The following is a 25,555-nucleotide window of genomic DNA, read 5'->3' as shown; positions in this document are numbered from 1 at the left end:
TCTTCAGAAGTTCTTTCTATTTTAGCTCATTTTTCTTACCAGCTTGTATTGAAGCTGGCATGGCGCTGCTTCCGCTATAGATGAGACCTATGAACTGTTCATGGGTCTCATCTCTTCTCCGAGGGTCTTGTTCCTCTTTGGAATTTAGGTTACCTGAGTGTGACCCCAGCTCTCTGACGGGTTCAAGAAAAGTTGTGATTTTGTAGTTTATCTAGATTTTTCTTGTTTTTAATGTTGGAATGGCATTTTTTACTTCCTAAGTGGGAGCCAGGAGTCTGAATTTTTTAAATAAAATGGATACAGGGCCAGGCACAGAAGCTTATGCCTGTAATATTCCAGCACTTTGGAAGGCCCAGGCAGGTGGATTGCTTGAGCCCAGGAGTTTTAGACCAGCCTGGGTAACATAGCAAGACTTCTTCTCTACAAAAATACAAAAATTAGCCGGGCATAGTGGTGCACACCTGTAGTTCCAGTTACTTGGGAGGCGGAGGTGGGAGGATCACTTGAGCTGGGGAGGTGGAGGTTGCAGTGAGCCAAGATCATGCCTCTGCACTCCAGCCTGAGCCATGAAGCAAGACTCTGTCTTGAAGAAAAAAACCCACAAACTGATATATACTTATTATACAAAATTTGCTCAATGAAGAAATGCCAAAAGAAGAAAATTTTTAAGAAAATCCTGCCACCCAAAGATAATCACTGAAATCCTCTCTTCACAACCCTTTCAGACAAGTCTTGATGCAGATTCTCATTTTCAACAGGATACAGGTAACATCGTTCCATACCGTTGAATTTATATAATCAATTACATGTGCTATGTGTATTTCACCCCACAGAAGTAGCACAATTTACATAACCAATTCGTATCAATTTACCAGTGCCTTCCTGAGATATAGTTTCTTTCTTTTTTTTTTTTTTTTTTTTTTTGTTTGCTGTTATAAACAATGACTTCCTCATGTTTAATAGACACATTCCTATCACTGAAGTGCCCTGGTCACAAATTTTTTGGAGTGAATAGTTTGACAGATGTGTATTCTGCTTTTGCATAGCTGACTTCCTGCAGTGAACACCTGAACACAAGATCTAGGATGGTCTAGAGCCAGGTGAGAAAGCCAGGCCCAGACAGACTTTTGTGGCCTTCTGAACCTTTAAGACAGGCTTAAGAGTTGCATATAGCCTGGATCAGCCTAAATCCTGTATGGCTTCACAGCCCAGTCATTCTACCAAGAAGCCTCAGAGCCCCTTGGCAAACATGGAGTGGCACCTTTGAGGACATCAAATGAGGAAAGTCTTGTCCTATTTTTGAAAGATTTGCCTACCTTAACAATTTTGTTAGAAGAAAATTCACAAGTGATATATGCAGATAAATATTTTGTTTTGATTTTTGGCCCCTGTCATGACTAGTGTTTCACTGCACACAGCCTCATATCTTATTCTCAGTATTCCCAATTCTCAGTCTCTTCTCTCCAAATTGTAAGTGCATGAGGTTGGTCCTCATTTTGTGTGTTTCTATCAGCTCCTCCACTCCCTGGCCACCTCCCACCCACTGGCACATTACTGGTGTTCAAAAGTAGTTATTTGCATGGCAGATTAAAAAATGTTAATATGAGAGTCAAAGTGATTGAGGTTTTAAAGAGGAAAGATCATTCTTCATCATGATGAGTCAGAAAGACTACTTTAGTGGTAATATAAATATATTCAATGATTTAAAGGATATAAAGGTAAAAGATAAAATACCTTTCATTAAGCCCAGAGAAAATGCCTAAGTTTCATAAGAGAGATGTTTGTGGAAATTAAATGTACTGACTCTTGATAAGAAAAAGAAAACAGAGATGTGAGGGTAGGATAAGGAATGTAGTCAATCTTATGGCAGTTAATAAACATAATTTGCTTCTTCTGTTAATACAAACCTTGGCTACTGATTCTAATTTAGAATAGTATTTTGTTAAATTTTTAAAAATATGACATAAATGCTTAAAAATAGGAAGCGAATTTAAGAATCATAACTTGTTATAAATGAACCTTTATTTCTTAATTTTGTGAATTTTTATAAATACATAAACAAATTCAAAAGAGAATGAGAAATATTTATAATAAATTATTTTAAATCACGGCCGGTAGTGGTGGCTCACGCCTGTAATCCCAGCACTTTGGGAGGCCGAGGCGGGTGGATCACCTGAGGTCAGGAGTTCAAGACCAGCGTGGCCAACAAGGCAAAACCCTATCTCTAATAAAAATACAAAAAATCAGCCAGGTGTGGTGTCAGGCACCTGTAATCCCAGCGACTTTGGAGGCTGAGGCAGGAGAATCACTTGAACCCGGGAGGCAGAGGTTGCAGTGAGCTGAGATCTGTGCCATTGCACTCCAGCCTGGGCAACAAGAGTGAAACTCTGTCTCAAAAAAACACACATTTTGTTAAATTACAATATGTTATAATCTTTACAATTATTTAATTTGTGTTTGTGTTTTCCTATTTAGGAAGTTAATTACTTTTATTTTAATATTAACATTCATTTTCACCTCAATCTATTATCAGTCCAGTGTTTGCACCTGTCAATGAAGTGAGCACATAAAGACCAGTGCGTGTATTCCAGAGAAAGTGGAAGGTCAGCAGCTGGCAAAACAAAATGACGGTTTAATGTGGACAGAGCCAGGATTCAATAGACCATGTTGCAGCAAAGTTGAAAGTTCAACTCGAACTGGAGAGCAAACACTCTAGTCTACATGTGATGCTTTTTTCTTTCTTTTTTTAATGAAAAGAGACGTTATCTTCATCATCATAGTAGTGTTGTCATTTGAAGAGATTGAATAATTATTTGCTTTACAGAAGATAGACTTTAGAACAGACTTATCTCTAGTTATTACATAGTTGATCATTATATGAGAGCTGGGAAAAGGGAGGCTTAAAAATTGGAACTAATTTTTACTGTACATAAATTTAAACAGAGTTTTTTTTTTTATAAGCATTCAATCACCGATGTAACTTTGAGTATAGTGAAATAAGTATATTAATGTCTTTCTACATGGAAACTTATTTTGTTCTACTGATTTATTTTCCTAATTTTCTGGGAATTAATTTTTAAAATTTGGGTTAACTTTTTTTTAGCATAATGGCAAATGTTCTCCCTGACCCTGGGCCTAGGGGTCTTCCCCTGGTGATTTCCTCGGACTACTTACTGTTCATCAGATGGTAGTGAACTCACTGTCTGCCTGCTGTACGCTGGGCAAAGAGGTGGTTCAAGTGGTTTGTGCCCTTTGAGAGCAAATAGGTCGAGGGATTCCAAAAAGTGTCCATTGCATGTCACTTTGGTGACCCTCACTTTTTTGATGCCAAGGAAGGCTAATGATAACTAAGACTTCTTGTTGCTTTTGTTAAGTTGGTGGTATTGTTCTTTTGGCTTTCTTTTTGGCTAGTTTACTGTCACATGGGTCTTGATAAGTGAGAGTCACTGTGCTTGTAGTGGTGGGTGATAGTTTCTTTTAAGAAGTTTGAGGTACTGTGTAGACAACTAAGGGAAGTGTTATTTGGATAGTTATAGAACCACCAAAGGACCCTCCAGGCTTTTGGGTTCTGATGGAGTAGGAGTTAGAGTTTAGATACCTAAGATAGGAAAAATGGGCAGGTTCAGGACTAAGTCAGTCCTGAGGGTTCTTCTATCAGGTAAATCAGAATGGCAAGTCAAGCAATCCCATTATTGGGTATATAACCAAAGGAATATAAATAATTCTGTTATAAAGATACATGCACGCAAGTGTTCATTGCAGCATTATTCACAATAGCAAAGACATGAAATCAACCCAAATGCCCATTAATGATAGACTGGATAAATAAAATGTGGTATATATACACCATGGAACTATGCAGCCATAAAAAGGAATGAGATCATGTCCTTTGCAGGGGCATGAATGGAGCTGAAAGTAGTTATCCTCAGCAAACTAACACAGGAACAGAAAACCAAACACCACATGTTCTCACTTCTAAGTGGGTGTTGAATGATGAGAACATGTGGACTATGGGAGGGAACGACACACAACTGGGGCCTGTTGGGGGGAGGCATAAGAAGAGGGAGAGCATCAGAAGTAATAACTAATGGATACTGAGCTTAATACCAAGGTGATGGATTGATCTGTGCAGCAAACCACCATGGCACACATTTACCTATGTATCAAACCTGCACATCCTGCACATGTACCCCAAAGCTTAAAATAAAAGTTGAAGAAGAAAAAAAATGCCAAGTTAGCCATGCCAGGGGTGTGGGCTTCCATCCCTGATCACATGCTTTTCTCTGACTATTAGTTTCATGAATGGCCTTATCCAAATCTTTAGCTTCAACCCACGTACTGAGGAATCCCAAATTATATATCTAGGATCAACCCATCTCTCAAATTCCAGGCCCTGTCTCAGTTGTTATGTTAGTCTGTTTTCATGCTGCTGATAAAGACATACCCGAGTCTGGGAAGAAGAGGTTTAATGGACTTTCAGTTCCACATAACTAGGGAGGCCTCACAATCATGGCAGAAGGCAAGGAGGAGCAAGTCATGTCTTACATGGATGGCAGCAGACAAAGAGAGAGCGTGTGCAGAGAAATTCCCATTTTTAAAATCATCAGATCTTGTGAGACCCATTCGCTATCATGAGAACAGCATGGGAAAGACCCGCCACTATGATTCAATCATCTCCCACCAGGTCTCTCCCACAACACGTGGGAATTATGGGAGCTACAAGATGAGATTTGGGTGGGGACACAGAGCCAAACCAGTTGCCTATTACATGTTTTCATTCAAACAGGCCATGGGTACCTGAGACTCAAAGTGTTTTGGTAAATCTGAATTTATCAAAAACAAACAAACAAAAGGCTAGCACACAAAATTGTTCCGATTCTTATTGTTTGTTCTTAGTGAATAGGTTCATTCTCCATCTACCTGCCCAAATGAGAAATTTCAGGCAGCTCTGTCCTCACTCAAAAAGTCCCCTAAATCTGACCTCTTTTGTAATTTATCTCAAATCTGCCTTCTCTACTTTAGCTCAATTTTGTTTTCTTTTGTATCTCCAGTGCTTAAATAATTCTTGCCATATAATAAGCATTCAGCAAATATTTATGGAGTGAACAAAGAGGACAAGAAAAACACTTGGCCCTGCATGAAACAGTTAATTCAGGGAACAGACAAAAATTTAAAATATATTATTTCTATAAAAAATATTTTGGGAGACATTCAAGAGAAACTTTTTTCCATTAAGCAAGGACAGGCAGCTATGAAAAAGAACAGTCTGAACCAAAGAACAATTTATTAAAAGGAACAAATAAAACTGAAAAAAAAGGCAATAGACAGGCTGAATAATAAAATTGACACAACTTAAGAATTAATAATCTGGAAGATAAAGTGAAGAAAATTTCCTAGAACATAGTGCAAAATGGCAGACAGAAATAACGAAAAAAGTTAAAATATGGAGGATAGATCCAAGAGATCTAGCACCTCTCTAATAGGATTTTTTTGAAAGCAAAACATACAATGGAAGTGAGACTATAATAAAATGCATTTTTTAAAAACTGGTATTATTAATAGGAAAATTGTTTTCAATGGGCTGCCGTGGTCTGATTGCAAATACTACATATAAACACTGAATTATCTAAATTATATAAGACAGTGAAGACTGCCAGGGGACTATGGTTGGCATATTGTAAGTCTCAGTTCTCTTTCTCAAAGCTGCAGAAAAGCCACATTGTTATGCATTAATTTGAAAATTTATGTTTACCGTGTTTTATTTTCTTGCCAGGTAAGCTATACAGCATCTATTGGGACACATGAAGAAGAAAAGATGAAAATACCAGGATCTAAGGTGTAATAATGACTAATATGACCATTATTATGAACCTAGTTATTGTTTATATTAAAAAGTAGCAATTTGCTTAGAAAGTAGCAATGACTTTGGAAGCTACACTGAGAATTAGCCTTATGAAGAGACAGAGGACCTGATTACCTCATTAGTATGATTCTGTAGCACATCCCTGCCACATCCACGGAAGTCTCTCTCATTCATGATATGCCTACAATTCATCTATTAGGGATTCATTCCTTTTGCTGAAACTTCATCCTCTTGCAAAATATAAACATTATTGATAAATGGCATAAAGCTCTACTGTGAGTTGGTAAGATCCTTTCTTGAGAACTGTTTTGATAGAAGGAGGAAATGAGTAACTGGGGGAAGCTGCTTCCTATGACAAAGAGATGGAGAGACCACAGTAAGTGAAAGAAAACACAATTTACAAAACACAATATACAATTTACAAAAAGGGGCAGCTTGTGCGGCTGATGAAGATAAATCTTGGTTGCTTTGTAATATTGTTTAGAGCTAACTGCTTCTAAGTTCACCATTTACAGGAAATAGAGGCATGGGATTTTAAACCATTTCTATGTTTGGTAATTTACAAGTAAATATAACTCATTGTTCTCTTGAAAAGAAATTTTTTTTTGAGACAGGGTCTCGTTCTGTCATCCAGGCTGAAGTGCGGTGACGTGATCACAGCTCACTGCAGCTTTGACTTCCTGGGCTTATGTAATTCTCCCTTCTCAGCCTTCCAAGTAGCTGGGACTACAGGTGCACACCACCATGCCTTGCTAATTTTTAATTTTTTGTAGAGACAAGGTCCCACTATATTGCCCAATCTGGTCTAAAACTCCTAGGCTCAAGCCATCCTTCCACCTTGGCTTCCCAAAATGTTGGGATTACAGGTGTGAGTCACCGTGCCCTGCCTCAAATTATTTTTGATAGTAGTTAGAATATATATACTATTTACAGAAATAGTCTTTTCAGATTTATGGAGAAACAAGATATATTGTTTATGTAATTAACTTTGTGATATATTTTCTATTGAAAGGTTGAAGACAAACAAGCTTTGGAGTCTCAAATAGAAGCATTAAAGGCAAATTTAGAGAACGAGAAAAAGAAGGTGGAAAGGTACTGGTAACAGAGTGAAAGGCACTGGTAATGAGACATAATGTGCATTTGTAACTAATACAATATTTAACCATCTGTAAATTTATTATAGGTTTAGGAAGGAAGCAGAACGACTAAGCAAAAACTGGGAAAAGAGATTCTTTATTCTCAGGAACAGGTATGGTGTGATATATACAAATTGTATTTCTAAAAACGTGACTAATCATCCTTTAAGGAAGTTGTGAACCTTGCAATTTTTTTACATATTAATGTTAAATCACCTCATATACTTCTACAAGAAATGCAAAATAATTGGTCTAAAATAGAAGAGTAATCAAAATCACTGAGAAGTGAAATCATTCAAGGTGTTTTCATTCCCTCTCTGTGTTTCTGTTTTAAAAGATCAGAAGGACAGACAGACTCTCTTAATACCTGGTTTAATCAGACCTATTTAGTCATCTTCTTTCATAGGGCTGTTAAAACCTTTTCCTGCTCATTTGCACACAATGATATGTAACTAGTTTGTATTGTCTTTATAAAGTTGCTTTATATATCAGATCCTCTACCAGACACAACAGCTCCAATTCCTCAACCTCTCAGATCTATTTTTCACTCACATAAACATTTTATTTCTCTTCCCAATATCCTCTTTGCCTTTTTCAAAATGGAGAAAGTGAAACTGTAAAATTCTGAAAAGGACAAAAACGATGCATATCGAAAAAATGCTTATTTTTTCCCTTACCCTAACATGTTAACATGAAAATCTGTCTTCCGTTTAGTTGTGTTCTGCCATAATTTCCCCCAGATTCTCTTCCTTAATACGTGTGGGAAGTTCTTTTGCAATATTCTTTCACAGTCAAGCATCATCCAGGCACAATGGATTTAATGTTGGTCTGATGGAGGCCATTGGAGGTCAAACTTGAAGCTTACACATAAGATCTTGGAATGGCAATGCCCTACGTTTGCACTGTTTTTCATAAGCACACACTATGGATTTTGTCTGTATAAACTTCTATACCTGGCTATGTATATTATATGGGAATAATTCATCCTAAGTGAGGGGGCACAAAGAATCCACGCCAAGGCAGAAAAAACACAGGATTGAGAGCAAAAACACCTTGTAGTAAAATGTTCTGCCTTGTTCTGTTTGGTGCTGAAATGATCTCCTACCTGTGTTTCATGTATGTGCTGAAAAGCATTTTGTGCTGTGTAAAATGTGCATATTAACACCTGCCCTGTCTCACATAGTTATTTAAGAACAGAATGTAGATACATGTGAGACAAAAGAAAATATAAAAATGCACTTTATTTCATTTCCCTGCACATAGGTTTTGGATTATCTCTAGAGCTGAATAAAATGACTTTCCCTTATTTATTTCCTTAGGGTTCACTTTCATCCTTAAGATTTACCTTGTCTCTGACCCTGCAGGATTTACCCTATTCTTCAATGATGATTTACGAGAATGTATCAGTTTTACTTTTTTTTTTTTTTTTTTTTTTTTTTTTTGAGAGGGAGTTTTTGCTCTTGTTGCCCAGGCTAGAGTGCAGTGGCGCAATCTCGGCTCACTGGAACCTTTATCTCCTGGGTTCAAGTGATTCCCTGGCCTCAGCCTTCTGAGTAGCCAGGATTACAGGCGCCCACTACCACGCCTGCCTAATTTTCTTTTTTGTATTTTTAGTAGAGATGGAGTTTAAAGTTTTACTTCTAATTGATTTTCTATTAACCAAGATGTTGACAATCATATTAATCATTTTGGTCTCTGCAGACTTTGTGTTGATATCTAAATATTTAGGAAAGCAGAAGTATTTATTACTATACACCTTCTATGTTTTCTCATTTAACCAACTAATTGGGACATTGTAGACTATGTCTCTCTACTTAGGCTGCAGCTCCAGTTATTAATTCAATGTGGCATGTACAGCACCGTAGAGAGTGCATTTGTACAGAGTACTTCATCGTGGTATGGTATGGAGATTAATTGTACAGTCACAGACTTACGTGGGCTAACATGGTAATTTCATTTTACTGTAACTGATCCTAGATTAGATGCACTCATTTTTGTTTAGTAGAGGAAAAACCTCACCTTAGCCAGTCAAGATCAGACTCCAACTCAATGATTTCTCAGTCAATTCATGATTTATATTGGGTCCCAGTCCAATTCAGGGTTTCATTTCCAAGCTCCTTTCCAACTCTGCTGAGTTCTTATTTCCAGGAAGATTGAATGTGAGCAGTGCTGACAAGGGCGGGGATAATCCTTCCTCTTGGTGTGCCAAGCCAGGTGCAGCTGCTGATGTCATCATTATTGCACAAACAGTATGCAGGTGTGGCACATCAGCTTTGGAACATGTCCCTACCTGGCTAATGCCACAGTGACGCCGCTGTTCCCACCTCCACCCCAGGCAGCAATCCCCATGCATCCACCTGAGCCACCCTCTGTTCTGCCTCATGGGCTCCAGGCCAGATGGATTCACTTTTGCCCACTACGCTTACCAAGCACATAAATGTTACAGGTGGCTCCCGTGCCACTCTGGCTTGCATGTATAGAAGAGGTCCATGCACACATCCCTTCTCCTGCCCTCCCCTCCTCTCCCCACCAGCCTCAACTCAGAGTGCTAGATTGCCATACCAGAGGGACTGCAAACATCAGAAATCTAGATAGGGCATGCAAGGTGAAGGCCCACTCTGCTCATGTAGTCCCCTCACCTTGGAACCCGCTGTAAACAGAAACTCTACACTGCTCCTTACTTCAACAAAGTGAACACCTGTGTCCTCACTACACAGGTAAAGAAAGAAGGAATTAGCAGTAGTAGCTTCATGGTCCCTGTTGCCCATCCAGCACCTGTCACCTCTCCTCCCAATTAGCAAATATTCTGAACTGAATGCTTATCATTCCCTTGGGGAAAGTTTTCAGTAACATTCAATTTATCATAAAAATTGGGCTATTCCAATTTTCAGCTTCTTCTAATCAGTTTGATAATTTATGTTGTCTTTTATGTTTGGGAATTTTCTTATTTCATTGAATTGTCTAATTTATTGATATAAAGTTATTCATAATATCATATTATATATATAAATGACAGTCACGTGTCACTTGATGACAGGGATACATTCTGAGAAACGTGTCATTAGGCAATTTCATCATTGTGTGAGCATCTTAGAGTGTGCTTACACACCTAGATGGCATAGTCTACCCCATGCCTAGGCTATATGGTATAGCCTATTGCTCCTTGGCCACAAACCTGCACAGCAGGAGACTGTAACTGAATACTGTAAGCAATTGTAACACAATGGTAAGTGTTTATGCACCTAAATATACCTAAACATAGAAAAGATACAGTGAAAGTACAGTATAAAAGATAAAGAATGGTCCACCTGTATAAGGCACTCAACCATGAATGGAACGTGCAGTAGTGGAAGTTGCTCGGGTGAGCCAGTGGTGAGTGAATGTGAAGGCCTAGGACATTACCATACACTACTGTAGATTTTGTAAACACTAGACACCCAGGCTACACTAGATTTACAAAAAGAATTTTTTTTTTTCAATAACCAGTCAGCCTTGGCTTACTGTAATTTTTTTACTTTATAAACTTTCTAATTTTTAAAACTTTTTGACTCTTATGTAATAACACAGCTTTAAACACAAACATATTGTACAGCTATACAAGATTATTTTTTCACGTGCTGGTGCACACCTATAGTCCCAGCTACGTGGCAGTCTGACAGTTGGGAGGATCACTTGAGCCCAGGAGGCTGAGGCTGCAGTAAGTTGGGATCATGCCTTGCACTCCAACCTGGGCGACAGAGTGAGACCCTGTCTCAAATGTATGTGTATAATTTTTTCCTTTATATTCTTATTCTTTAAGCTTTTGTCTGTGTTTAAATTTTTTTATTTTTATTTTTTACTTTTTTTTTTTTTTTGAGATGGAGTCTCGCTGTGTTGCCCAGGCTGGGGTGCAGTGGTGTGATCTCGGCTCACTGCAAGCTCCGCCTCCCGGGTTCACGCCATTCTCCTGCCTCAGCCTCCGAGTAGCTGGGACTACAGGCGCCCGCCACCGCGCCCGGCTAGTTTTTTGTATTTTTAGTAGAGACGAGGTTTCACCATGTTAGCCAGGGATGGTCTCGATCTCCTGACCTCGTGATCCACCCGCCTCGGCCTCCCAAAGTGCTGGGATTACAGGCTTGAGCCACCGCGCCCGGCCTATTTTTACTTTTTAAACTTTTTTGTTAAAAACTAAGGTACAAACACATACACTAGTCTAGGCCTACACAATGTCGGGATTTTCAAGATGTTACTAGGCAGTGAGAACTTTTCAGCTCCATTATAATCTTGTGGGACCACCATTGTATATTCAGTCTGTCTTTGACTGAACATCATTATGTAGTGCATGACTGTATCTGTAAGATCTGGTGATGTCCCTTTTTCATTCCTGATATTTGTGTTTCATTCCTGAGAATTTGCACTTTTCTCCTTTTTTCTTAGTCTGTTGGGAGTTATCAATTTTGTGTTATTTATTTCAAAGAAATAATTGCCTTTGCTGAACTTTTCTCATATGTCTTTTCATTGACTTTTTAAAATTTTAATTTTAATTAAAAAACGTTTCTTTCCTTTCTAACTTTTATTTTAGGTCAGGGGGTATGTGTGCAGGTTTGTTACATGGGTAACTTGCATGTCGTAGGGGTTTGGTGTACAGATAATTTTGTCACCCAGGTAATCAGCATAGTACCTGATAGGTAGTGTTTCAATCCTCACTCTCTTCCAAACCTCCACCCTCAAGTAGGCCCTGATGTCTGTTGTTCCCATCTTTGTGTCTATGTGTACTCACTGTTTTGCCCCCATTTGTAAGTGTGAATATGGGGTATTTGGTTTTCTGTTCCTGTGTTACTTCGTTTAGGATAATGGCCTCCAGCTCCATCCACATTGCTGCAAAGGACATTATTTCTTCTTTTTTATGACTGTGCAGTATTCCATCATGTATATGTACCATATTTTTTTATCCAGTTTTCCATTGATGGGCATCTAGGTTGATTTCATGTCTTTGCTATTGTGAACAGTGCTGCAGTGAACATACATGTGCATGTGTCCTTATGGTAGGACAATTTATACTCTTTTGGGTATATACTCAGCAGTGGAGTTGCTGGATCAAAGAGTAGCTCTATTTTAAGTTCTTTGAGAAATCTCAGACTGATTTCCACAGTGGCTGAACTATTTACATTCCCATCAACGGTGTGCAAGGGTCCCCTTTTCTCCACATCCTCACCATCACTTGTTATGTTTTGTCTTTCTGGTAATAGCCATTCCTACAGGAATGAGGTGATATCTTATTGTGGTATTGATTTGCATTTTTCTGATGATGAGTGATATTGAGCACTTTTTCATATACTTGGTCATCTGTGTGTCTTCTTTGGAGAAATGGCTATTCAGTTCTTTTGTCCATTTTAAAATCGGGTTGTTTTCTTGCTGTTAAACTGAGTTTCTTATATATTTTGGATATTAACCGCTTATCAGATGTATGGCTTGCAAATGTTTTCTTCCATTCCTTAGGTTGCCTTTTCATGTTGTTGGTTTTTTGCTGTGAGGAAGCTTTATAGTTTGAAATAATCCTACTTATTCATTTTTGTTTTCATTGCTTGTGCACCTGGTATCATATTCAAAAAATCATTGCCAAGGGCCAACGTGAAAAAGCTTTTTCTCCTGTGTTTTCTGCTAAGAATTTTATGGTTTCAGGACTTATGTTTAGGCCTTTAATCCATTTTGAGTTAATTTTTGTGTACTGTGTAATATAGGGGTCTAATTTCATCCTTTTGCATGTAGATATCCTGTTTCTTCAACATCATTTACTGAAGAGACTATCCTTTCCCCCATTGTGTACTGTTGTCACTCTTGTCAAAAATTAGTTGGCCATATATGCATAAGCTTATTTCTGAGCTCTCTAATCTGTTCCATTGGTCTAAGTGTCTATTTTCATGTCAGTACAATCACATTTTGATTACTATAGCTGTGTAATATAGTTTCAAATCAGGAAATGAGCTGCCTCCAGCTTTGTTCTTTTTTCTCAAAAGTGCTTTGGCTATTTGGGGTCTTTTATGGTTCCATAAAATTTTAGGATTATTTTTCCTACTTCTGTGAAAACTGCCATTGCAATTTTGGTAGCAATTGCATTTAATCTGTAGATTACTTTGAGTAGTATAGACATCTTGACAATATTACTTATTTTAATTCATGAATACAAGATATCATTTTATTTATTTGTATCTACTTTAACTTCTTTCTTCAGCGCTTTATAGTTTTCAAGATACAGATCTTTTACCTTCTTGGTTAAATTTATACCTAAGTACTTTATTTTTTGATGCTGTTATAAGTGGAATTTTTAAAAAATTTCTTTTTGGATAGCTCATTGTTGGTATATAGAAACACAATTGATTTTTGTATGTTTATTTTGTATCCTGTAACTTTACTGAATTCATTTATTAGCTCTGATGGTTTTTTGATAGAGTAATTGACTTTTGCTTTTATCTTGTTTCCTTCTACTTTTTAATGTTTTATTTGCTGTCTTTTTACTAGATTTCAGAAAGGAAGCCTAGATCATTGATTTTTCAGACTTCTTTTCTTTGAATATATGCATTTAACACTACATATTTTCTTCTAAGTGTTGTTTGAGCTGCCTCCCACAAGTTGTGACATATAATATATTTATTGTTACACAAACAAAATATTTTCTAAATTCATTTTGATTTCTTCTTTGATCCATGGGTAATTTAGAAGTAATATGGGCTGGGCACAGTGGCTCATGCCTGTAATCCCAGCACTTTGAGAGACCAAGGCAGAAGGAGTGCTTGAGCTCAGGAGTTTGAGACCAGCCTGGGCAACAAAGTGAAACCCATCTCTACAAAAAATAAAACAATTAGCTGGGTGTCATGGCATGCACCTGTGGTCCCAGCTACATGGGAGGCTGAGGCAGGAAGATTGCTTGAACCCACGACGAGGTCAAGGCTGCAGTAAGCCCTGTTCATGCCACTGCACTCTAGCCTGGGTGACAGAGTGAGACCTTTTCTCAAGAAAAAAAGGAAGTAATATGTTTTATTTCCAGTGAGTTAAAGATTTGCTAGTTATATTTCCAGTTTAATTCTCTTGTGCTCAGAGTACTTACTCTGAATAATTTTAATCTGTTAAAATATCTTCATGTTTGTTTTATGACTCAACTTATGGCCAAGTTTTTAAAATGTTTTTATTCTTGAAAAGAATGAAAAATGTTATCATTGATGGGTGCAGAGTTCTAAATATTTCAATGAGGTCAACCTATTAATTTTGTTGTTTCTATCTTTTACATAATTATTAATTTTTTGTCATTACATCCAAGTATTAAGATAGAAGTATTAAATTTTCTACCATGATTATAGATATATCTATTTCTTAATTTAATCTGTCCATTTTTGCTTTACATAGTTTACATCTTAGTTGTTGAGTACCCACAATTTAGATTCTGATCTCATCCTGTGAAGTTATCGGTAATATTTATCATTATGAAATGTTTTTATCTTTAGTAATGCTCCTTACCTTAATGTCTGCTTAACTATTCAGTTAAGAGTATATGGTGTATTTTTTTCCAACTTTTTTTCTTTCAGCCTATCTTATCTCTATATTTGAATGTGTTTCTTGTAATCAGCATATAATTGAATTTTTAACCTAATCTGTCAGCTTTATTTTATTTAATTGGCATACTTTATTTACTTTTAGTGAAAATACTATGGTTGGGTTTGTATTTACTACTTAACAAGTTGTTTTCTATTTGACTGACCTGTTTGATATTTCTCCTTTTCTCCTTTTTGCCTTGTTTTGAACCAATCAACCTTTTTTATTCCATATTTTCTTTTATTAATTTGTTATTCATTTTCTTTTTTTGAAATTTCTCCTTTGTAAAATTTTCTTAGCTTATTGCAGTGTTTTAGAAATTACTATTGATACCACTCTCCCAAGTATTTTGAACCTTAAACTATTTTTACTCCATTTAATTTTCTCCTACATTTTAATTTTAATTCTCTATTTTTTTAACTCCATGAAAGGTTGCTGTTGTTGTTTGGCAAACTCAGTATTTATTTATATTTACTCACACATTTACTCTTTGTTGAGCTTTTCATTGTTTTCTGCTTATTATGTTTTCATCTGAGATCATTTTCGTGCTGCCTGAATAGCTCTCTTTTGTTTTTTGTTTCTTCATTTTTAGTACAGGTTTGCTGGCAAATAATTCTCTCAGCTTTTCTTTAGAGGAAAATGTCATTATTTTACCTTCATTATTGAAGAAAGTTTTTGCCAAGTATTGAGTTCTATCTTGGCAGTTATTCTTTCAGCCCATTAATAATGTCAGTAGGCCAGGCGTGGTGGCTCATGCTTGTAATCCCAGCACTTTGGGAGGCTGAGGCGGGAAGATCATGAGGTCAGGAGTTCGAGACCACCCTGGCCAACACAGTGAAACCCTGTCTCTACTAAAAATACAAAACTTAGCTGAGCGTGGTGGCAGACACCTGTAATCCCAGCTACTCGGGAGCCTGAGGCAGGAGAATCACTTGAATCTGGGAGGCAGAGGTTGCAGTGAGCCGAGATCGCGCCACTGTGCTCCACCCTGGGCAACAGAACTAGACGCCATCACGAAATGAGTAAATAAATTTAAAAAAATTTAAAAAATAATGTCAGTACATTGGCCTTCATTGTCACTGTTGAGAAGTCAGCTGTCAAGTCTTGTTGCTTTTTTTTTTTCATGTCTGGGTACTTTAAATTTTTTCCGTTGATCTTTGGTTATCATTAGTTTTATGATGATGTCTCTAGGTATAGTTCCTTCTATTTATCTGGTCTAGCTCTTGAATCTATGGGTCAATGTCATTTCTGAATTTTGGAACATTCTTAGCTATTATCTTTCCATGTATTATTTCTGCTTCATTCTTATCTACTCTGATCCTCCTGCTTCCTTCTTTAAAAAAACCCTTGTGATTACACTGGGCCCACTAAATAATCTAGAATAATTACTCTATCTCAAGATTTGTAACTTATCACATCTGCAAAGTTCTTTTTACTATGTCAGGTAGCATACTCAAAATTTCCATGAATTAGAAAGTAGATATTTTCATGGGGGGCAATGTTCACTCTACTACAGTCAACCTTCTGGCCCCCAAACGATCATGCCTATCCTGCATGCAAAATGCATTCACCACATCCCAATATCCCCCAGAGTCTCAACCCATTACAGCATCAACTCAAGTCCAAAATTTCGTCTAGGTGTTATCAACCTCAAAAGTGTCAGTTTGCATCATCTAAATTAGGTATGGTGAGACTCTGGTTATAATTCATCCTGGGACAAAATTTCTCTCCATATGTAGACTTGTGAAATTATAGATTATTTGCTCCCAAATACAATAGAGGGAAAGGCACTGTATTGACATAAATGTCAATAATAGCTATAGACATTCTTGTTTGAAAGGGGAGAAAGTAGAAGGGGAAAATTGAGTCACCAGTCCAAACAATTTTGAAATTGTTTCAGCATAATGCCATTAGGGTTCAAGGCCTGAGCTAATTCTCTGTGACTCAAGGTCCCACCTGCTGGGCCCAAAGCACTACATCTGAGTCAAATATCCTCTTTCATGAAAGGTAGCACATGTTGGCCAGGTGCGGTGGCTCACGCCTGTAATCCCAGCACTTTGGAAAGCCGAGGCAGGCGGATCATGAGGTCAGGAGATCAAGACCATCCTGGCCAACACAGCGAAACCCCACCTCTACTAAAAAGAATACAGAAAATTAGCTGGGCGTGGTGGTGGGCGCCTGTAGTCCCAGCTACTTGGGAGGCTGAGGCAGGAGAATGGCATGAACCCGGAAGGGGGAGCTTGCAGTGAGCCGAGATCATGCCCCTGCACTGCAGCCTGGGTGACAGAGCAAGACTCTGTCTCAAAAAAAAAAAAAAAAAGAAAGGTAGCACATGTTTGACCCTGAGTAATTTTATCAATCTGTTTCCTGCCTGTAGAATTTTGGGAATCCAGTAACCTTCTTTCATGTATTTCCGTTCTCTGTCCTTTTCAGTGCAATCTGGCAGTGTTGTTGCTGATACAACATTTTCAAAATCTTATGGGTCTCCCATGGGAAGTCACTTCATTAGACAGGAGGCTCCTTCTCAGATCTTTCCTAGATAATCTCATCTCTATTTTGCACTCTACTGAGATGGCTGAAGGGATGTCACACATCTAATCTCTTCAAAGAGTCTTTTGTGTGAGTAAATGCTGTGATTTTTGTTCCTTGCTGGACTCTAGCTAAAGGTTGTCCAGCCATTCTCTTGCTTTCTGAACAGAGTATGTCTTCCTGACAGCAGATCTCCTAATTTTAGCATCATTTGTGATCAAGATAGGCGAAGAATTTCCCAAATAGCTAATATACGTGTGATGTTTCAACACAGTGTAGTTCTTATTATCTTTGATGTGTGATTTCTCCAATCCTAAGTCAACAAGAGCTCTTTCAAGCTGATTACTGTGTTCTTTTGACATAACCTTTGATGACTTTGTTGAATTCTGGTAGAATAAAATGTCCCAGGTTCATTCTGTGCATTTATTGCTTTAGATCTAGAAACAGTCATTTCTGAAAGATGCCCTGAATTATTTTAGTGAGAAATGCTTTTTGAAATCACAGTCTAGGCAGCAGGAGTGATCATTGCCATTACTTCTCTGCCTTTTCCGAGCTGAAAAACATGTAAGTTTTGTGTGTGTGTGGTTTTTGTTTTTTTGTCAGACAGGGTCTCACTCTGTCACCCAGGCTGAAGTGCAGTGGTGCAATCACAGCTCACTGCTGCCTTGACCTCCCAGGATCAGGTGAACCTCCTACCTCAGCCTTCTGAATTGCTGGGACTATAGGCATGTACCACCATGACTGGTTATTTTTTTTTTATTGTTTGTAGAGGTGGGGTTTCGCCATTTTGCCCAGGCAACACGTAGTTTTAAAAATGAAAGAGGTAGTATGTTCATGCTCATATTTTTAAACTTTTATTTGGTAATATTTTACAATTTTAATGTAGTTTCCTACCTCATTAACATAATGCTTATTTGCTTTCTCCTATGATTTACATACATTTTAAGTTTCATTTTTTAAATTTCAGCTTTCATGTCCTTAAGAATGAGATGTTTACAAGGCACACACTGTTTCGTCAGTTTGCAGTGCTTGCTGACACATCCTTCAATTATATTGTAAGTGCATGTGATGTTTAGATGCTATTTGTCTCTTTGAATATACTTGTCTGTTTCTTTCTGTTCTCGTTTAAGGTTTATCAAGCCCCTGTCATTACAGGCTGTAGAGATAGTACAAGGCAGTCACTGCTAGATGCTGAGGGTGTAAGACACCAAGTGCCTGAACCCAAAGAGCTCAGTCCAGTGTGAGAGGTAGATGTGTAAACAAATTGCTACAGCGCAATATGGTTGAGCTACAATAGGGGCAAGTATAAATTTCAGAGGAGGGGACACTCATTCTGCCTGGAGCATATCTGTCAATCTGCCCTTGTGACCACGGATGTAATATTGGGAAATATCAAAGCTCAGAGTCTAAGCTTCCAGTGACATCCAAAGGGAAAAAAGAAGATAGGAAAATCCGTTCCTAGTGCCGAGCCATTCAGTTTCACATTAGAGGTCATGTAATAGATAAAGCCCAATTCTGTATTATGCTATTATTTAACTATTTGACTTACTGTTTTCATTTGGGGGCTCTAAATGTTAAGGTAAATGATGCCCAGTATAGAAATATATCCAGAAAATTTTAATTAGTAAGTAAACCAAAATGAGACAAACTTTATTGAGAACCTGCTATGATGCTAAGTGGTCTGAGAACAAGTCAGGTTTGTTGGGAAGGGCCTAAGAAACATAAAATATATAAATATATGCTCTTTTTTTTTTTTTTTTTTTTTTTGCTTCAAGAGGCATACAATCTAAAATCATCTTCTTTCTGAAATTTTTTTCAACATTTGTCACTTTAAGACCATTTTCTAAATTTAAGTTGCCGCAGGAGATCAAATAACTTAAGTACACTTGCAAGATAATATTAAATTAATTCCTGTTTATAACTAAGTTTATATAGTAACATTGCTGAGGATTTTAATACTTGATTTATTTGAAATGCTCCTGAACTGATCTACATAAGTAAGAATATATATAGTGTCGTTTTTCCCTTCTTGATTTTTCCTCTTATCACCTGCAGGTTACAATTTTAGTTGGAGTAATCTCATTTTAGAAATTTAATCAGTTAAGCAAATAAAACATTGGAGGATCCAGGAGAATATGGTGTCACTCAAAATCAGGCTTTTTTAAGATTGTTAGCTGGTAACATTTTCTAGTCCAAATTTGAATTATCTAGGTTTTATGAAACAGACTTCTAAATCTCAAAATTATACCAATTCAAGCACATGAGTAGATCCAGCATTTTTCCTGAGAACAATCTTGGCCCTGCCCTCAAGTGGCCATGCAATTCACCTTCCCGTGGAGGCGGATGGAACTCCATCTGGTCTAGAATCCATCCATGTGCCACTGTTTTCCTGGATTCAAAGTTTATGAATCTTCATGTATATATCCATACAGTATGTTGACACATGAGATACTCATCAGAGTGTATACAGATTTTCAAATACTTAAGAAAAACTGATGGGGAAGGGGAGAGAAAGAGTAAGCAAGTGAATGTGTGAGTTTTAGATCCACTAACACTGTCCCTTGGTACCCTCCCTCTAGTCATTCATCCACCCTACGAACATTTGTTAAGTACACATACGTACTAAGCATCAAGCTACATGCTGAGTGTAACACAGTGAACAAGACAAAAATGGCTCTTAGATTCACAGACTGTAAATTCCATGAGGTGACAGACTGGTCTATCTTATAAACTATTTTAGTGCAGAGCTTAGATAGTGCCCGACCTACAGTGTGGAAAAGATAGGCATTAATAGGGATATATCAGAATTTAAATTACAAATTTGGATAAATGCTGTGAAAGAAAAAGTTTGGTATGATCTTACTATTGGGGTATATTTTACATATGGTTAAATGCACAAATATTAAGTGTACCATTTGAAGAGTTTTGCTTTGTAACCATCATGTAAGTCAAGGCATTGAACATTTCCATCATCCCTTTAAGCTCCCTCATGTCCCTTTGCAGACAATACATTGCCCCCATCACCACACCAAATAAGCATTGTTTCGATTTCTATCACTACAGGTTAGTTTTGCCTTTTCTTAAATTTATGTAGATGGACTCATACAGTTTATACTCTCTTATGTCTGGCCCATTTTACACAGCACAGTGCTTTTAAGATTCACCTGTGTTATTGCATGTATCCATGGCAGTTGTTCCTTCTTAAGTTCCTTTGTAATGCTGAGTAGCATTCTATTGCATGAATAAACCACAATTTGTTTATCCATTTTGCCTTGTTGGAGAAATGGGCTCTTTCCAGTTAGGACTGTTATGAGAAAAAAAAAAAAATCTGCTATAAACATTTGCTTACAAATCACTTGTGAAAGTATGTTTTAATATATCTCAGGCAGGAGTGGAATGGTGAGGACACAGGAAGTGTGTGTGTTTAACTGCATAAGAAACCACAAAGACACATGCATGCACATGCTCGTTGCTGCACCATTCACAATAGCAAAGACATGGAATCAACCTAAATGCCTATCAACGGTAGACTGGACAAAGAAAATGTGGTACATATACACCATGGAATACGATGCAGCCATAAAAAAAGAACAAGATCATTTCCTTTGCAGCAACATGAATGGAGCTGGAGGCCATTGTCCTAAGTGAACTAACACAGAAGCAGAAAACCAAATACCACATGTTCTCACTTATAAGTGAGAGCTAAACATTGAGTACACATGGACACAAAGAAAGGAACAACAGACATGGGGGCCTACTTGAGGGTGGAGCTGGGAGGAGAGTGAGGATTGAAAAACTACCTGTCGGATACTGTGCTTACTACCTGGGTGATGAAGTAATCTGAACACCAAACCCCCATGACACGCAATTTACCTGTGTAACAAACCTGCACATGTACCCCCTAAACCTAAAATAAAAGTTGTTTTTCTGTTTTGTTTGTTTTGAGACGGAGTCTTGCCCTGTCACCCAGGCTGGAGTATAATGGCGCAATCTCGGCTCACTGCAACCTCCGCCTCCTGGGTTTAAGCCATTTTCCTGCCTTAGCCTCCTGAGTAGCTGGGATTACAGGCATGTGCCACCAAGCCTGGCTAATGTTTGTATTTTTAATAGAGACTGGTTTCACCATGTTGGCCAGGCTGATCTCGAACTCCTGACCTCAGGGATCCAACTGCCTTGGCCTCCCAAAGTGCTGGGATTACAGGTGTGAGCCACCACACCCGGCCAAAGATTTTTACAAAAAATAAACAACAAAATTGCCAGTACTCCAAAGTGACTGCGTCGTTTTACCCTCACACCAGCAATCTTTGAGAGTTCCACTTGCTCCACATCCCCACCAACTTGATATTGTTAGGTTTTTTTGTTTGTTTTTTGTTTGTTTTGTTTTGAGACAGAGTCTCACTCTGTCACCAGACTGGAGTGCAGTGGCACAATCTTGGCTCACTGCAACCTCCGCCTCCCGGGTTCAAGCAATTCTCTGCCTCAGCCTCCTGAGTAGCTGGGATTACAGGCACCCGCCACCATGCCAGGCTAATTTTTGTATTTTTAGTGGAGACGGGTTTCACCATGTTGACCAGGCTGGTCTTGAACCCCTGACCTTGTGATCTACCCGCCTTGGCCTCCCTAAGTGCTGTGATTACAGGCGTGAGCCACAGTGCCCAGCCAATATTGTTAGTTTTTAAATTTTAAACATTTTAAAATGTTATCTCATTGTAATTTTAATTTGCATTTCCCTAATTAATGACGTTGAGCATCTTTCACGTGCTGATTGATCATTCTTAGGTCTTCTTTTTGAAGGATCTACTTGAGACTTTTAAAAAACTTGTGGCTAAATGCACATAACAGAAAATTTGTCATTTCAGCCATTTTTAAATGTACAGTTCAGTAGTGTCACAAACATCCAAATTGTTCAACCAAATTCCAGAACTCTTTTCCATCTTGCAAAAGTGAGACTCCACTCTCATTTAAAACATAACTGCCCATTCCTCTATTCCTGCACTTTTGTCAATTTTTAACTGTTATTGAGTTGTAGCATTTTGTTAAATATTCTGAATACAAGTCCTTTGTCAGATATATGTATTACAAACCTTTTTTCCTCAGTCTATAATTTTTCCTTCTATTTTCTGAACGGTGTCCTTTGAAGGTCAGATATTTTTATTTTAATGAAGACAACTTAGTTATTTTTTCTGTGGCAGATTGTATTCTCTGTGTCTGTGATGATATCTCACATTCTGTATGTATTTCTTATAATATTGATCTTGTCTTTTTTTGTTGAATTTCACCAATTCCGTTTTTCTAGATGAATTGACTGTCTGTGTATGAGTCTATTTCTAACCACACTATTCTTTTCCATTGGTTTGTCAGTCCTTTTGCCAATATCACACTGTCTTAATTAACATAGCTTTCTAGCTAGTAAATCTTGAAATTGGGTAATGTAAATCCTTTTATTTATTTTTTTTTTCAGCTTTTTTTTCTTTTTTTTTTGAGACAGAATTTTGCTCTTGTTGCCTAGGCTGGAATGCAATGGCGCCATCTCGGCTCACCGCAACCTCCACCTCCCGGATTCAAGCAATTCACCTGCCTCAGCCTCCCAAGTAGCTGGGAGGCATGCACCACCACGCCCAGCTAATTTTGTATTTTTAGTAGAGATGGTGTTTCACCATGTTGGCCAGGATGGTCTTGATCTCTTGACCTCATGATCCACCTGCCTCAGCCTCCAAAGTGCTGAGATTACAGGCATGAGCCACCATGCCCAGCCTTATTTAGCTTTTTTTTAGCCTTGACTTGAAACTCGTTACTTAACTTATATTTGAAGTTCAGAGGTACATGGTTTGTTGTATGTCATGGGGGTTTGTTGTACAGATTACTTCTTCAGCCAGGTGTTAAGTCTGGAACCCATTAGTAGTTTTTCCTGATCCTGTTCCTCCTCCCATCCTCCACCCTCTGGTAGGCCTCAGTGTCTGTTGTTTCCCTCTGTATGTCCATGTGTTCTCATCGTGTAGCTTTCATCATTTATAAGAGAGAACATGCAGTATTTGGTTTTCTGTTCCTGCATTATTTTGCTAAGGATAATGGCCTCCAGCTCTATCCATGTTCCTGCAGAGACAAGATCTCATTCTTTGACATGGCTGCATAGTGTTCCATGGTGTGTGTGTACCACATTTTCATTATCCAGTCTATCATGGGCATTTAAGTTGATTCCATGTCTTTGCTATTGTGAATAGTGCTGCAGTGAACTTATGCGTGTATGTGTCTTTATGATAGAACAATTTATAGTCCTTTGTGTATATACCCAGTAATGGGATTGCTGGGTCAAATGGTAGTTCTGTTTTTAGGTCTTTGAGGAATCGCCACACTGTTTTTCACCATGGTGGAACTAATTTACATTTCCACCAACCACGTATAAGTGTTCCTTTATAATAACATGACTGGATTTTAGTTTTTAAAATCTCACCTTCATTTATTTACAATTAATAGGCAAACTGAAACTATATGCATTTATCAACATAGGTGACATGTGTGATATATTCCTGGCATCTTGCTCTTTTTGTTTGTTTCCTGGCTCATGTAATATGAACCACATTTTACTTGTTTTTATTTCCTATATTGTAATGGTAAACTTTAAGGTAAAATCAAGTACCCACTACATTTCTGAAATTATCAAAACCAAAAACCAAGTAAATTTTGAGTCTTAAAACACTCTTCAAGACAAGAAGGTATATGTGTTTTTGTTCTCTGAGCTTTGTCTTAGCCCTAATTTCATCATATATTCCCCTCTTCCTTCTAGTCTTCGTTAATTTACTCTTTGTAGAGAACCACATCATTATTATGTTATTCTTTTTATCACACGAAAGTATTTTTGGTTAATTACTTTCCGCTTTTAACTCTCCAACTACCTGAATAGCAATTATTTATACTTACATTTATATGTTTATGTTTAACCCCACTGGCTACTTTTTAAAAATCATGACTTCCACAGGTCTTGAGTTCTCAGTTTTGATTTATTTCTTATAAACTGGACCATGAATTTGAGTCTTTTCCTTTTGTTCTGGAGGAAATATTCTATCCACTTTGCAATGTCTTGACCTGACTAAGGCCAGTTTAATTTTTTGTTGCTAATTAGCCTGTCTTCCCCATTTTGGAAATTCGTATGTTGTGTTTTTTAACCTTGAAATTTAAAAAGATGTCATCAGGATATAAGTAAACATTATTTTATTAATTTCTCTTGAATAAAATGGGCCTCTCTGATAGTCCTTTTCTTCAACTCGGACATATTTCTTATGTACACTTTTCTTTTTCTTTTAAAGACAGAGTCTTCCTCTGTCACCCAGACTGGAGTGCAGTGACATGATCATAGCTCACTGTAACCTCAAACCTCTGAGCTCAAGTGGTTGTCTTGTCTCAGCCTCCTGAGTAGCTGGGACTACAGGTGTGCACCACCACACTTGGCTGATTTTTTTGTATTTTGTAGAGACAAAGTCTCACTATGTTGCTCAGGCTGGTATTGAACTCCTGGCCTCAAGTGATCCTCCCACCTCAGCCTCCCAAAGTGCTAGGATTACAGGTATGAGACACCATGTCCACTATGCACACTTTTAATGACTGCTGTTGTGGGATCTGGGATCTGTTTTTGTTTCTTTTTCAGAAACACTATTGTGGGTCAGATACCTATTTTTCTGTCCTCCGTAGTTAATCACATTCTCTTTCATGTCATGTTATCGTTTTTGTTCTTTTCCTTGACATTTTTTGGAAACTTTTCTGGTTTGCACCTTCTTTCAAAGTTTCCTGAAGAGGTTTCAGGTATGCTGGGATATTGATTCTCCTTAGTCCTCCAAGTGGCAGGGTTTAGGGCATTGCTAGAGTAGCCTGAAGCTCTGATCCAATAGTCTAAGCCCATGAGCAACTTTGTCGATTTATCCCAGTGTTCTGTGTGAATAATGTGCTTTTATGTATACTATGGCAAACTAAACGCCAGGGAACATTGCTTTACATTCTCGTTCTATTCTCTCCATTTCACCTCTACTCTTTGCTATCTCAAATATTTATTTTAATTATTGCACAGTTAGTAATTTTCTCATGTTTTATGCTAATATCTTTGTCCTAGCCTGTTTCTCAGCCTATTCTTTTATCCGGGAGTATAGTTCCTTCTTAATCTCTTAATTTGGTGTCAGGTCTAAGTAGAGAAGAGTTTATTTTGTCTCGAGTCTAAATTTTGTTGTTTCATGTTTTTTTGGATGCATGTTTTTCAAACTGTTAAATAACCCATGAATAAGAAACGGATGAATGAAAATACATATGCACAATTTAAAGAATGATAATAACATGAATGCTCGCGTTCCCGAGACCAAGGCCATAACTAGATTATTACCGTGCCCCAGAAGCCCACCAATTGCATTCCTCTTCATTCCCTCCTGGAGGGAACTATTGCTCTAATTTTTTTTTAAATTTTCTTCATAGTTTTATC

General features: G+C 37.7%; 1 protein-coding gene across 1 annotated transcript in view; it reads left to right on the top strand.

The window, feature by feature from the left end:
- The window catches only part of C9H10orf67 (chromosome 9 C10orf67 homolog), a 142,051-nt gene that overhangs the window by 81,827 nt on the left and 34,669 nt on the right, over positions 1–25,555 (top strand). The window contains exons 12-15 of the mRNA XM_050803107.1: positions 5,774–5,836; positions 6,876–6,955; positions 7,047–7,112; positions 18,062–18,149. Of these exons, the coding sequence (XP_050659064.1) occupies positions 5,774–5,836; positions 6,876–6,955; positions 7,047–7,112; positions 18,062–18,149 (297 nt within the window). The remainder of the gene's footprint in view (positions 1–5,773; positions 5,837–6,875; positions 6,956–7,046; positions 7,113–18,061; positions 18,150–25,555) is intronic.

This window comes from Macaca thibetana, chromosome 9 (genome assembly GCF_024542745.1).
Source record: "Macaca thibetana thibetana isolate TM-01 chromosome 9, ASM2454274v1, whole genome shotgun sequence".
NCBI lineage: Eukaryota > Metazoa > Chordata > Mammalia > Primates > Cercopithecidae > Macaca > Macaca thibetana.
Note: the sequence above shows the minus strand (reverse complement) of the source record. Positions and strands in the feature narration are given on the sequence as shown.